At 52.4% G+C, this 12,576-nt stretch overlaps 2 protein-coding genes across 5 annotated transcripts in view; both read left to right on the forward strand.

Moving 5' to 3' along the window:
• The window catches only part of GBF1 (golgi brefeldin A resistant guanine nucleotide exchange factor 1), a 121,463-nt gene extending 117,060 nt beyond the window's left edge, over nt 1–4,403 (forward strand). For 2 of the 4 annotated variants that reach the window (XM_077748480.1, XM_077748483.1), the window contains 8 exons: nt 6–211; nt 1,367–1,517; nt 1,622–1,752; nt 1,953–2,054; nt 2,335–2,448; nt 2,580–2,760; nt 2,926–3,054; nt 3,544–4,403. In XM_077748480.1, coding sequence (XP_077604606.1) covers nt 6–211; nt 1,367–1,517; nt 1,622–1,752; nt 1,953–2,054; nt 2,335–2,448; nt 2,580–2,760; nt 2,926–3,054; nt 3,544–3,824 — 1,295 coding nt within the window. In that variant the 3' untranslated portion in view covers nt 3,825–4,403. The remainder of the gene's footprint in view (nt 1–5; nt 212–1,366; nt 1,518–1,621; nt 1,753–1,952; nt 2,055–2,334; nt 2,449–2,579; nt 2,761–2,925; nt 3,055–3,543) is intronic. The other 2 variants (XM_077748482.1, XM_077748484.1) reach the window with 1 other exon arrangement.
• A 5,394-nt stretch (nt 4,404–9,797) lies between these two features.
• NFKB2 (nuclear factor kappa B subunit 2) overlaps nt 9,798–12,576 on the forward strand; it is a 7,629-nt gene continuing 4,850 nt past the window's right edge. Inside the window, exons 1-7 of the mRNA XM_077748422.1 lie at nt 9,798–9,908; nt 11,056–11,132; nt 11,400–11,481; nt 11,598–11,638; nt 11,895–11,993; nt 12,072–12,223; nt 12,441–12,547. Of these exons, the coding sequence (XP_077604548.1) occupies nt 11,112–11,132; nt 11,400–11,481; nt 11,598–11,638; nt 11,895–11,993; nt 12,072–12,223; nt 12,441–12,547 (502 nt within the window). The 5' untranslated portion in view covers nt 9,798–9,908; nt 11,056–11,111. The remainder of the gene's footprint in view (nt 9,909–11,055; nt 11,133–11,399; nt 11,482–11,597; nt 11,639–11,894; nt 11,994–12,071; nt 12,224–12,440; nt 12,548–12,576) is intronic.

Here is a 12,576-nt window from a genome sequence, read left to right on the forward strand (position 1 = left end):
CTCAGGGTGCAAGTCCCAGGAGAAACGTGGCAAGAGTCACAAATATGACAGCAAAGGAAACCGCTTCAAGAAGAAATCCAAGGAAGGCTCAGTGCTTCGGCGGCCTCGAACCTCCAGCCAACATGCCACTCGAGGTGGACATAGTGACGATGATGAAGATGAAGGCGTTCCTGCCAGCTACCATACGGTGTCTTTACAGGTCAGTCAGGACGTAAGTATGGCATCCTTTACCTCCTCTCCTCTTCCTCCCCGTGACATTGCGAGCCTGGGCAGGGACAGGACAGGGAGAGCCAAGGCTGAGAGGAAGGGCCTGTTTTCCAACCCAGGCCCTTGGCCACTACCTCCACAGTGTTCCCTTGTGGAGGAAATACAGGAGCAAACATCTGTCTTTGTTTGCTTAGTATTTAAGGTTTATGTTTTGAATAATTATATGCATATGGTATAAAGTTCAAAGGTAGAAAAGGGTAAGTAGATAAAAGTAAGTCCCTAAAGTAAGTCCCGGGGTGCCTGGGTGGCTCAGTCAGTTAAGCATCCAACTTTGACTCAGGTCATGGTCCCGCCGTTTGTGGGTTTGAGCCCCGCATCGGGCTCTGTGATGACAGCTCAGAGCCTGGAGCCTTCTTCAGATTCTGTGTCTCCCTCTTTCTCTGTCCCTCCCCTGCTCGCGTGCTCTCTCTCTCTCTCTTGCGCACGCTCTCTCTCTCTCTCTCTCTCTCTCTCTCTCAAAAATAAATGAACATTTAAAAAAAGTAATTCCCATTCCATTCCTGCCCCCAGTTGCTAAGTTCCCCTCTCCAGAGGTAGACACTGCCACCAGTTTCTTGTCTATCCTTCCAGAGTTATTCTTTGTCTTTACAAGGCGTATAAAATTTATTTTACAAGCAGACTTCACATCACTGAATAAATCGAGGACTAATTGCCTTAACAACCTGGATTTCAGAAAAATCCTGAAAACAAAAAATTATTAAAGTTGAGCACACACTGTTGCCCACTGAAGCCTCTGAGCCTGAGGTTTGCTTTCTGTTTGTAAAAGGAAATTAACAAAATGAGGCTTAATCTGTCATCAGAAGGTATGAAAGAGAATTGAAAAGAAAGTACTTTTTTACCATGTAATTAATTGTTACTAAATACTTACTCCACACACCTCACGCCTGCTCCACTACGAGTAATACCCAACTTTGGGAAGCACTGGCTGGAAGGGGGCAGCTAGCTCATGAAAGTCAAAGAGAAAAGGAGAGATGAGAGGGGTAGAGTCTGGTGTCACTGGTACTAGGGGCTCCCTTGAGGACTCAGGGACAGTGTTGTTGGGGGTGGGGGGTACCCACGGACCTTACCTCAACTCATCCTGCCTCTCTTGTGACCCCAGCTGTTAGACCTGATGCACACCCTACACACGAGAGCCGCCTCTATCTACAGCTCATGGGCAGAGGAGCAGCGCCACCTGGAGACAGGTGGCCGGAAGATCGAAGCAGATTCACGCACCCTCTGGGCCCACTGCTGGTGCCCTTTACTGCAGGGTAAACATTGGGAACAGGCAGGGCAGGGGCAGAAGTGGAGCTGGAGCTTGGGAAGTACCAGGATCAGGATGCCTGAAGGATCCTGAGCCTGTTCTCACTCTCAGGCATCGCCTGTCTGTGCTGTGATGCCCGGCGCCAGGTGCGGATGCAGGCACTGACCTATCTGCAGCGAGCACTACTGGTACATGATCTGCAGAAGCTAGATGCCCTGGAGTGGGAGTCTTGCTTTAACAAGGTAGGACTTCCTTCTGGTCTTAAGGTAAAGTTTAAATCCTTAAGATAGAGCTGGGCAGCCTGAAGAGCCCCTAATGTCAGTCCTCAGCCTGCATCCAATGTTCCCTTCTGCTCTGTGCTTAGCCACCTCACCCTCTGGCATCCTTGGAGCAAGGCTGCCAACTGACCCTGCCAGGAAAACATTGGCTCTTTACCTACCAGGTGTTGTTTCCTCTACTGACCAAACTCTTGGAGAACATCAGCCCTGCAGATGTGGGCGGGATGGAGGAGACTCGAATGAGGGCTTCCACACTGCTCTCTAAGGTACTGCTCAGGGCCTCCTGAGGCCACTCACTTTCCCCATACTTGCCTCTCTGCAAGGAGGGAAGCCAGGGCTTCTGCTAGGACCTAGAGATGTATTGTGGGTGCTCAGGCCCCCCAGCTGTGGAGACTCACAGGACCCAGGGACCTGGGAGGATCCTGGAATTGAGAGGAATCTCTGTTCTAGGATTCCCATGCAAGATAGGGCAGGCTTGCTTCCCAGCCTTGGAGAGGGATGCAGATGGCTCCCATCCCTCTGCTAAAAGGGGCTGTTGGGCCATAGGTCTTCCTGCAGCACCTGTCTCCACTGCTGTCACTGTCTACCTTTGCGGCCCTCTGGCTGACCATCCTGGACTTCATGGACAAGTATATGCATGCAGGCTCCAGTGACTTACTGGTATGTTCTACCACTGCCTGCTTCCTCCCCCACCTGCTAGCAAGACATGCTTTTTTCCCCTGATGGCTGCCTCCTTACCATATTCCCCCATGCCCTCTTTCCTCTTCATATGGTCCCACTGCCACCTACAGTCAGAGGCCATCCCTGAGTCTCTGAAGAACATGCTCCTGGTGATGGACACAGCGGAGATTTTCCACAACGCAGATGCCCGAGGAGGCAGCCCCTCAGCCCTCTGGGAGATCACCTGGGAACGCATTGACTGTTTTCTGCCCCACCTACGAGATGAGCTCTTCAAACAGACTGTCATCCAGGGTAGGAGGCTTACCTCAATTTTATCAAAAAGAGTCCCCATCAAAGAGTCTGGAGCCAATAATTAGTTCTCTGTATATCATATTGGTGGGAAGACTGTTGGGTAGCCAGAGCTCTGCTTGAAGGAAAACACTAAGAGCTGCCATCTGGTTTTTCTGCCCTCCCTAGACCCCATGCCCATGGAGCCACACGCCCAAAAACCTATGGCCTCAGCCCACATGGCTCCTGCTGCTGGGGACACAAGGACACCTGGCCATCCACCTCCCCCCGAGATGCCTTCTGAGCTGGGGGTCTCTGGTGAGTCCTTCTGAGCTAGCCTCCTGGGTGTTGAGCAAGAAGTAGGAGGCCTAAGAGGAAGCCCAGGGTATTTTGGGATTGCCACTGAGCATGGGTTGTGAGCCAGGGAAAGGAGAGAACCAGAGTATTCTGGTCGCTTGCTCTTCCTGCGGGAAGTGACAAGACCAAATAAGCTCTGATGAGCTACCTGCTTGAGATTTTCAGGCTTGGGAGGAGAAGGCTGGATCAGAGGCTTGGGATAAATATGCAGCAGTTGCCCTTCAGGGATCCTCATAGAGATCAGACCATAATTTACTTGACTGGAGGTACAGCAAAGGAGATAGAGGGTAGATACAAGGTAGCTGCATTTTTGAATGAGTTAAAGGGGAAATTGCCAACTACGTAGCCTGGCAGAAGTCATTTTGTTCACAGCAGTGGGGAGAAGCAGAGGTTAGGTAAGCCACCTGGGGAATGTGAGAAAGTCCGACCAGCCCCTCACTCTCCCTGTAGACTTTGAGAAGCCGGAGGGCCCTCGACCTGCCAACAGCAGCTCCCCTGGATCACCAGTGGCGTCTAGCCCCAGCAGACTGAGCCCTACTCCAGATGGGCCTCCTCCCCTGGCTCAGCCCCCACTGATCCTGCAGCCCTTGGCCTCCCCACTGCAGGTGGGCGTACCACCCATGACTCTGCCCATCATCCTCAACCCTGCTCTCATTGAGGCCACCTCACCAGTGCCCCTCCTGGCCACACCCCGCTCTACAGACCCCATACCCACCTCTGAGGTCAACTAAGGAGGCCCCTCAGAGATCAAGACCAGTACTTCCTACCAGGCTGTCCTCGGCCACCCTTTGAGCTGTCCCAAGGGCCACAAACTTCTCAGGCCCAGCCTGAGCTGCTGTCGCTGCTGCTTGGATGGGGACCTGAAAAAGAGAACTTTTATAGCCCCTCCTGGGACCCACAATCAGGCTGAGGGACCTTCTTCCTTTGCTCTCCGTTCCTGGGGTTCTAACCTGAGAGCGCACTCAGGTATTGCCTGCAGCCAGGCAGCCCTGGGGAGGCATCTCTATATCAGCCCTGCAGTGCCTGGCCTCGTGCCCCTCCTGCCCTGTGGTCACACATTGAGAGCCAGGCCAACCATTCTGCACTTTGTGTCCCTCTCCCATCTCCATTCCCATCAGCCCTGGGCCTCCTCCTCCACTTCTTCCTCTTTTATTAATTAGTTGGTCGGTTTGGAGAGTTGATTGGCACGGTGGAGGGTTGGCAGGTGGGGCTGGGCAGAGGGACTGCTACCCACAGGAGCATGTACATATGGAAAAACAGGACAACAATGGACTTTTTATGATGTAATAAATGTCTTAGTACCAATGTCATTGCTTTTCCCTCTGTTTTCCTTCTTGAACTTATGGGCTCCATGTTATTGGGATACCCAGGACTTGGGCCTTGCTGAACAGAAGTGAGGCTGGGCCTACCAACAGTCGGGCCCACATGGCCCCGGGCCATCAGCCAGCCAGGCACCAGTCAGGATTCTGTCACCAGTGCTGCTGGCCCCACCACCACCTGCACTGTCATCACCACCACAGCAGTGCGCCCTTGTTACCAGGGTTATGCCAAGGGTGTTGGCACTTGTCCTCTTCCCTAAATGCTCCAAGGTTGACACCTGAGACAGCCTAGACTGGGGCAAAGAGAAAGTGAACCAGAGCTGAGCTGTAGTTCTTCAGGAGTCTTCCTGCAGATGTGCCTCATGGTCCAGGTGAACACAGGGGAGCCCGCGGGGCTTAGGAGGGATGCCCTCCTGTCCACAGCTGTGATCGTGTGTTTCTGGGCACAGGGCATTCATTTTGGCCCTGGACTGAGGAGGGACAATTTTGTACATCCATCTCAGTTACTGAAACATGATTGGAGAGCGCCTCTCCTTCTTCCCCTTTGTTTTATGGTAAGACAAGTAGGAGTGTGTTGGGGGGGCAGTGTGGCTCCTACAGGGCTGAGGCACTGGGGGTGGGATGTGTACTCAGCTTTTCCAGGTGAAGCATCTATGTCGTCTTGGCTTCCTCCTTCACAGTGGTGACTTCCCCCTCTGGGGCAAGGCGAAGGAGTGGTACTACCTATTGCACTACCCGCTGGCCTCCCCCTTGGAGAGTTATGGGCACTCACCCTCTTCATTTGGGCCCAGCTGACTATATGATCATTCAGGACCTCGGGCCTCCCTTTGCTCAGTACCACCACCTGGATGTTGCTGGGAGTCTAAACCTCAGGAATACCTTCCTCACATGTAGAAAAGGGCTGGAAACGGAAAGAGCTTGATGTGGAAAAGTACATGCAACGTCGTGAAGTTCCTACACTAGCTTTTCCCTCGTCCTTCATTCTCCCCAGGTAGTCCAGACTGTGCCTGGCTTCCACACTAACCAGAAGCCTTGCCTGACCCCTTCCCTAGGAAAATTAGGAGTATGGCTGCACCCCTGATCTACACTTGTCTGTATGAGTGCAGACAGGCCTGCATCTTCAGTCAGGTAGGCACTAGGGTCCTCTGCTTCAGCTATGAGCTATGCTGTCTCTGTTCTCCCATTTGAGCTCCACAATCACTGCCTTTAAATATTTATTTGAGAGAGAGAGAGAGAGGGAGAATCCCAAGCAGGCTCCACACTGACAGCACAGAGCCCAGTGTTGGGGTTTGAAGACACCAACGGTGAGATCATGACCTGAACCAAAGTCGGACTTTTAACCAACGGAGCCACCCAGGCACCCCTCGGGTATTTACTTTGTTCTGGGTTCACTGCTTGAGAGACAGGTGGCCATGAGTAAGTAAAAACCACTCAGCCCCTGGGCTTCAGTTGAAGAAAAGTAATTTTTAGTTCAAATTGCCCTCCTTTTGATACTCTTCACTCAGCTTCTGAGACACTAGTTTTTCTTGGTTCTCCTCTGTCTCACTGGCCATACCTTTCAAGTTTCCTGTGCTAGCTTCTCAGTCCGTAATCATTAAAATGCCCCAGGGCTCGGCCCTTGGGCCTTGAATTCCTTCTCCTCACTTACTTGTTAGGTGATACTGTCCACTGTCAAGATCATCCATCACACTGACTTTTTGTCCACCCCCTCCCCCCATCGTCTCTGCTTGCATGCCTCAGCTCTCAAAGGAAAAAGTTTTGATCCCACCCCCCCTACAAACCTGCTTCTCCCCAGTGTGCCCCATGTCATTAAAGGAGAGCTTCCTTCTTCCAGGTTCTCAGCCAAACTGCTCCCATCCTACATCTGATTCCTCTAGCAAATCTTATTGCTTCTGTCATTCAAGTCTATCTAGAATGTGGCTACTTCTCACCATCACCCACTGTCAACCAAGCCTAAGCCACCATCTGTTGGAACACTGGTCTCCCTCCTTCATTCCAGTCCTGTACTCTCTACTCTCCAACAGCAGACAAGTGTATCTTCTTAAAACATGTCATATCATTTTCACTCCACTGCTCAAAACCCTCCAAAGCTTTACATCCCATCAGAATAGAGTCCAAAGTTCTTATTTTATCCCACCTACCTAAGCTTCTTGCTGTTTCTCAAATATACCAAACACATCTGTGTTGAAACTGGTTCCTCCACCTGGAATCCTTTCCCCCAAATGTCCACTGGGGTGCCTGAGTGGCTCAGTCGGTTAAGTGTCCAAATTCGGCTCAGGTCATGATCTCACAGTTCTTGGGTTCGAGCCTCACGTTGGGCTCTGTGCTGACAGCTAGCTGAGAGCCTGGAGCCTGCTTCAGATTCTGCATCTCCCTCTCTCTCTCCCTCCCCTGCTCACACTGTCTCTCTCTCTCTCTGTCTCAGAAATAAATAGAACATTAAAATTTTTTTTTAAATGTCCACATCACTTCCTTCCTCACTTTTCTCAAGTCACTGTTCAAATGTTGCCTCATCATACAAGTCTTCCCTCATTGCTACAAAGAAAACCCTTGTTACTGTCTCCTTGCCTACTTTATTTTTCTACTAGCACTTATCACCAACTGATATAATCCATTTGATTTTTATCTACAAACAAAGACCTTGTTTTCTAGAGTAGGCCCTCACTCTTAGTGAATGAATGGAGTGAATTCATGGTGCCTCTGCTTTGGGCCAGGTATAGTGCTAGGGCTAGGTACAAAACCAGAGATAATCATTAGGCTGGAAATTAGTGGAATAAGCATTGAAAAGGTTTCTTCATCCCAGATAGATGAGGCTATAGTAACTGACAAACTACTTTGAATCAGGCAAAATCTCCAGGCACAATAGTGGGAATTGGAGCTGACTGATGGATACATGGGAGTTCATCTTACTACTCTCTCCACTCTTTATATGTTTGAATTTTTCTATAATAAAGTTTTTCTTCTTCAAAAATCTTCAGGGGCACCTGTGTGGCTCAGTTAAGTGTCTGGCTTCAGGTCATGATCTCACGGTTTGTGGGTTCAAGCCCCACATCGGGCTCTGTGCTGACAGCTCAGAGCCTGGAGCCTGCTCCGAATTCTGTGTCTCCCTCTCTCTCTCTGCCCCTCCTCCTCCTCCTCCTCCTCCTCCTCCTCTCTCTCTCTCTCTCTCTCTCTCTCTCTCTNNCTCCCCCCCCCCCTCCTCTCTCTCTCTCTCTCTCTCTCTCTCTCTCTCTCAAAAGTGAATAAACATTAAACAAATTTTAAAAAATAATAAAAATCTTCAGATAAATTACAGGTCAGAATCTTATAACTAAAGTAGCTCCACCTTGGGGTGCCCGGCTGGCTCAGTCAGTAGAGCATGTGACTCTTGATCTCGGTGTTGTGAGTTCAAGCCCCATATTGTTTGGAGAGATTACTTAAGAAAAATAAAAATAAAATAGTTCAATTTGTATGATCTCTTTTAGAGTCAGTCATGGAGACTGGATGAATTCATGCCAGTTTCAGCTGGTAGTTTATGAGCACTTTGAAAGGACAGTTGTGATCACTGGCAACCAGCACAAGCTCACTAAGTTGGAGTTTATCAAACCAACCTCATTCCATTTTAATTAAGGGTTTCTAAGGGGAATATAGCAGATAATATCCCTGGATGCCAGCAAAAGTTCTGGTGGTATCCTATGATATTGACTTGAGAGGCCCACAATGGAAAGGCCTACTTTGTTTTGTATCAGTTTAAGGAAGAGCTTTATCCCAGAATTAACAGACTGGGTATTTTCATTTCTAGCTTTTGTTTGGTTGTTACTTCGCCTCTCTGAGCCTTAATTTCTTCATCACTAAAGATAATATTTCCCTCCAAGGCAGTTGGGAGGAAGAATAAGAACTTATATTAATAGTACCTTAACACTGTACCTGGCACATTCCCTTTGCAGGGAAGATGAAGAGGAGGGGGAAATAACAGCAAATAGCCCACATCAAGGGCCATAACAGTCTGCCTTTTATGCAGACCCATGCAGGCCTGTAATTTCATTACTAAGGTCAGAGACAAGTTGCAGGGTAACTCTGAAACAAAAGCCTGTGTTCAGAGTGGCTCAGTCGGTTGAGCATCCAACTTTGGCTCAGGTCATGATCTCAGGTTGGTGAGTTGTAGCAGAGCATCAGCTTGCTGCTGTCAGCGCAGAGCCAGTTTGGAATCCTCCGTCCTCCTCTCTCTCTGTTCCTCCCCTACTCGCACTCTCTCAAAAAGAAACATTAAAAAAAAAATCATTGTTATACCTTGAGCCTAAGGCCATAAGCGTAAGGGAGGACTACTCCAGGAATGGAGATTGTTCATGGACCCTCTAAAGGGAAACTGACAATCACAGATCTTCAACCTCAGAGTACATACTGTACGTAATCCTGTACTGATCTTGCTGCCACTGAACGTGTTCAAGCGCAACTGGGAGCTATATAAAAGGCAATTTCCTACACTGGAGAAGTTTGAACTATTAAGACTTTGGATGCCTTTTCAAAAAAAGCTTTTTTCTTTTTGGGGGGCGGAGGGGCAGAGGGAGAGAATCTTAGGCAGCCTCCGGGCCCAGCGCGGAGCTCAACGGTGGGGCTGGATCTCACGACCAGCGAAAATCAAGAGTCCCTTCGCTTAACCGACTGAAGCCACCCAGGCGCCCCTGGATGCCTTTTCAATTCTAATATTCCAGATCTCCCTGATGGATGAGCAAGACCTGAGTCTCCCATATAAACACCTCTTTTCCCTTATTCAGCCCAGAGCTCTGGAGCTCAGGTCTGAAAATCTGGCCCTCTGTGACCCTGCTATTTATAGAATAAGATTTAGGTTCAGATGGTCTCTTCAGGGGTCAGACTAAGAGACTGAGCAAGAGAGGATTATGGAGTCTCCTTGAGGCTCCACAAAGGCCGCCAGATGGCGCCCCGGGACCGACTGCAAGATCAACTTCCTTTTCCCCTCTTCCCGGCAGTGGGGCCCCGCTCCGGGCGGGGAACCGGAGGGCTGGGGCCCGCCAGCATCCCTCTGGGGTTCCCCGGCTTCAGAGGTGGCCAAGCAGTAGGTGCAGCATAAGCGGCGTAGCAGCGGGAACTGCCAGCCGTCTGGGGCAGGCAGGGTGGGTGAAGAGACCGGAGCCGGGGCCCTTAGCCAGGGGACGATTCTTGGTCAACGAATCCAGCCTCGGGCAGGTTCCCCCAGCCAGAGCTCTCGCTTTGGCTGGCGGTAAACCTCGCTGCAGGCTCCCGGGCCGAAGCTAACAGCTCCCCTCTAAGGGGCGCGCCTGAGTCGCTCACGATTGGCTGCACGAGTCCGGAGTTAAACTTTCAGCCAATGAAAAAGGGCACGGGGCGTGACGCACGGAAACGTCACGGGAATTCCCCCCTCCCAGGGGTGGAAACGGGGCTTTCCCGGCTGGAGCCTCGGGGGCTGTGGAGAGGTGACGCGACCCGTCCGAGGTGGGTCGGGCCGCGAGAGAAGCCGGAATCGGAGCCGCTGGCGCGGTGAGTGGCCGGGTTCAGACCCCTGAGTGGCTAGGACACGGGGAAGGGCGGAAGGAGGGCCCTTAACTGACCGAGTCCCAGGGGTGGAGAGCGGCTTATGCACGCGCACACACACATACACACAGAGCACGTACACGAACAAGACACACGGATTCCCATCGACATTCTTGTATAAAAAAACACGCGGAGCCATATGTGCACCTACGTGTACGCCGGCGAGTGTCCAGCACTGTCCATGCACTCAGACTGGCACATATGTACATGCTCACCCGTGCGCAGGTGCCTTGACCCATACTCTTCACGCACAAACTCAAGTTCACCTATGCTTTTATATTAAGACAAACTCGGACGCCTCCACACTGAGAAGTTTAAGGACGCTCACCTGTACACAGCCATGCTCACTTGCACATGCATATTGACACTACGCACACACAACATTCACGCCAAGCACATGGGACAACACACATTAGTATCACACACGGCTATGGGTCGGGGGCAGGGGGCGTGGGCAGCCAGAGCAGGTGTGGTGTGTGAATCCAATGGCTGTTGAGACGTTTCGGGGAGAACAGAAGACCCCTCCCCAAGAGGGAGACAGCTTTCGTTCCCCCGCCCCGAGGTCCCAGAGTCCGTTCTTGGGGTAGAACCCTGGGGCCCCCCACCGGGAAGAGCCCCCGCCTACAGGCTTCAGAAAGGAGGCCTTCCTACAGCAGGAATGTCCCCCCAAAAGCCCCCGGGTGAATCAGCCGTGGCCTCTCTCGGGGTAGAAAATCCCAAGGTTGCTCCAGGACGGAGGGGGCGAAGGGGGTGGGAGGCGGGCCTGGCCCCTGCCTAACAGCGTCCTCCAGACTTGAAAGACCCTCCAGTCCCAGGCCCCCGCCCTGACGAGAGGAGGGGGGACCAACCCCCGAGAACGCTTCCCTCGGTCTGGTTGCCCCTCTGCCCGAAGAGAGGCTACCGGAGCTCTGCGGGCCAGCAACAACCTTGTGCCCCTCCCGCCTCGGGGGCGTGACCAGTGGCGTCATTTCCAGGCCCGCCCCCTCCGGCCCCGCCTCCCTCTGGTATTTTCGGGACTTTCCTAAAGCTGTTCTAACTTTCCTGCTGCTTCCCCAGCCCAACCCAGCCCAGCTCCTGATCTCTCTNACTCTAGGAAACAGAACCCGGCGGGCCGGAGCCACCAGACAGAGCCGGGCCTAGCCCAGAGACATGGAAAGTTGCTACGACCCAGTGAGTCACGCCTCCTGGCCCCGAAGCCAGCCGGCTACCCCCCATGTCTGTCTGCTTGTCTGCCTGTGTGTCGGAGTCCCCTCTGCTTCTCTACACCTGTAATGCCCTCTGTTATCTCTGCCTGCCTGTCAGTCTGTCTGCAAACGGCTTCCACTAGGAGCTTTTTTACGGGCCTCGGGAGGAAAGGGAGTGGTTACTCAGGGCTGGGAAGTGGGGGGCTCTGGGGTGGCGCAGAATCAGTTGCCACCCAGCTGGTCTCCAAACCAGGGTCTGGATGGCATGATTGAATATGATGATTTCAAATTCGACCCGTCTATTGTGGAGCCCAAGGAGCCCGCCCCAGAGACAGGTTAGTAAGTTCCTAATTTCCCCATGTCCCAGAGAGAGGGGGAGGGAGGACCATGTGCCCTCTGCCTTGGGAATGGGCTCAGAAATCCTGGCTCAGCAAGGCGTCTCTGTCCCCAGCTGATGGCCCCTACCTGGTGATAGTGGAACAGCCTAAGCAGGTGAGTGAATGGAAGGGATGGTGTGGGATGCCTTCAGCCTTGGGGACAAACGGGGTAATTGTAGTTGGGTGGCCATGGAGAGGGGTACTGACCAGAGGCTGCTTCAGGCTGGGCTGCTGCTGCTAATCATGATGGTTGTGTTGTGGTTCGAGAGAGACACTGCCAATTATTATGGTCACTGCTGGCTGGGAGTGTGGCTGGCTAGGGGGTGGGGGTCTCTCCTGGTCACAATGTCAATCTGCCCTGGGACCTTCAGCGTGGCTTCCGATTTCGCTATGGCTGTGAAGGCCCCTCCCATGGAGGATTGCCAGGTGCCTCCAGTGAGAAGGGCCGGAAGACTTATCCCACAGTCAAGGTGAGTCAGGATGGTGCTGGAGGGTGGGCTAGTGGATAGTGTGTCGGGGACATTACTGACAGCCCTCACCTCTCCCAGATCTGTAACTACGAGGGACCAGCCAAGATCGAGGTGGACCTGGTAACGCACAGTGACCCACCTCGTGCTCATGCCCACAGCCTGGTGGGCAAGCAATGCTCGGAGCTGGGGGTCTGCGCCGTGTCTGTGGGGCCCAAGGACATGACTGCCCAGTAGGTGTCCCTCCGTCCTAGGCCCCAGCCCACTTCTACGAGTTTAGCATCTAACCAAGGGGAGAGACTTAGGTTGGCCCCAGAACCCAAGGCCCCAAGTAAAAACCAGGAAAGCTTTCTGGAGGAAGTAGGGCTGAGCTGAGCCCTGTCAGTGGGGAGGGTGCTTCAAGAGGAAAGAACTGCCTGCAAAGCCTCTCACTCCCCCTCCCCCACTCAGATTTAACAACCTGGGCGTCCTGCATGTGACCAAGAAGAACATGATGGAGATTATGATACAAAAACTTCAGAGGCAGCGACTCCGCTCCAGGCCCCAGGGCCTTTGGGGTATGGGGGGGGGGGGGGTGGGGGGGGGG

Source organism: Crocuta crocuta, unplaced genomic scaffold (genome assembly GCF_008692635.1).
Source record: "Crocuta crocuta isolate KB4526 unplaced genomic scaffold, BGI_CrCroc_1.0 scaffold619, whole genome shotgun sequence".
NCBI classification, from domain to species: domain Eukaryota; kingdom Metazoa; phylum Chordata; class Mammalia; order Carnivora; family Hyaenidae; genus Crocuta; species Crocuta crocuta.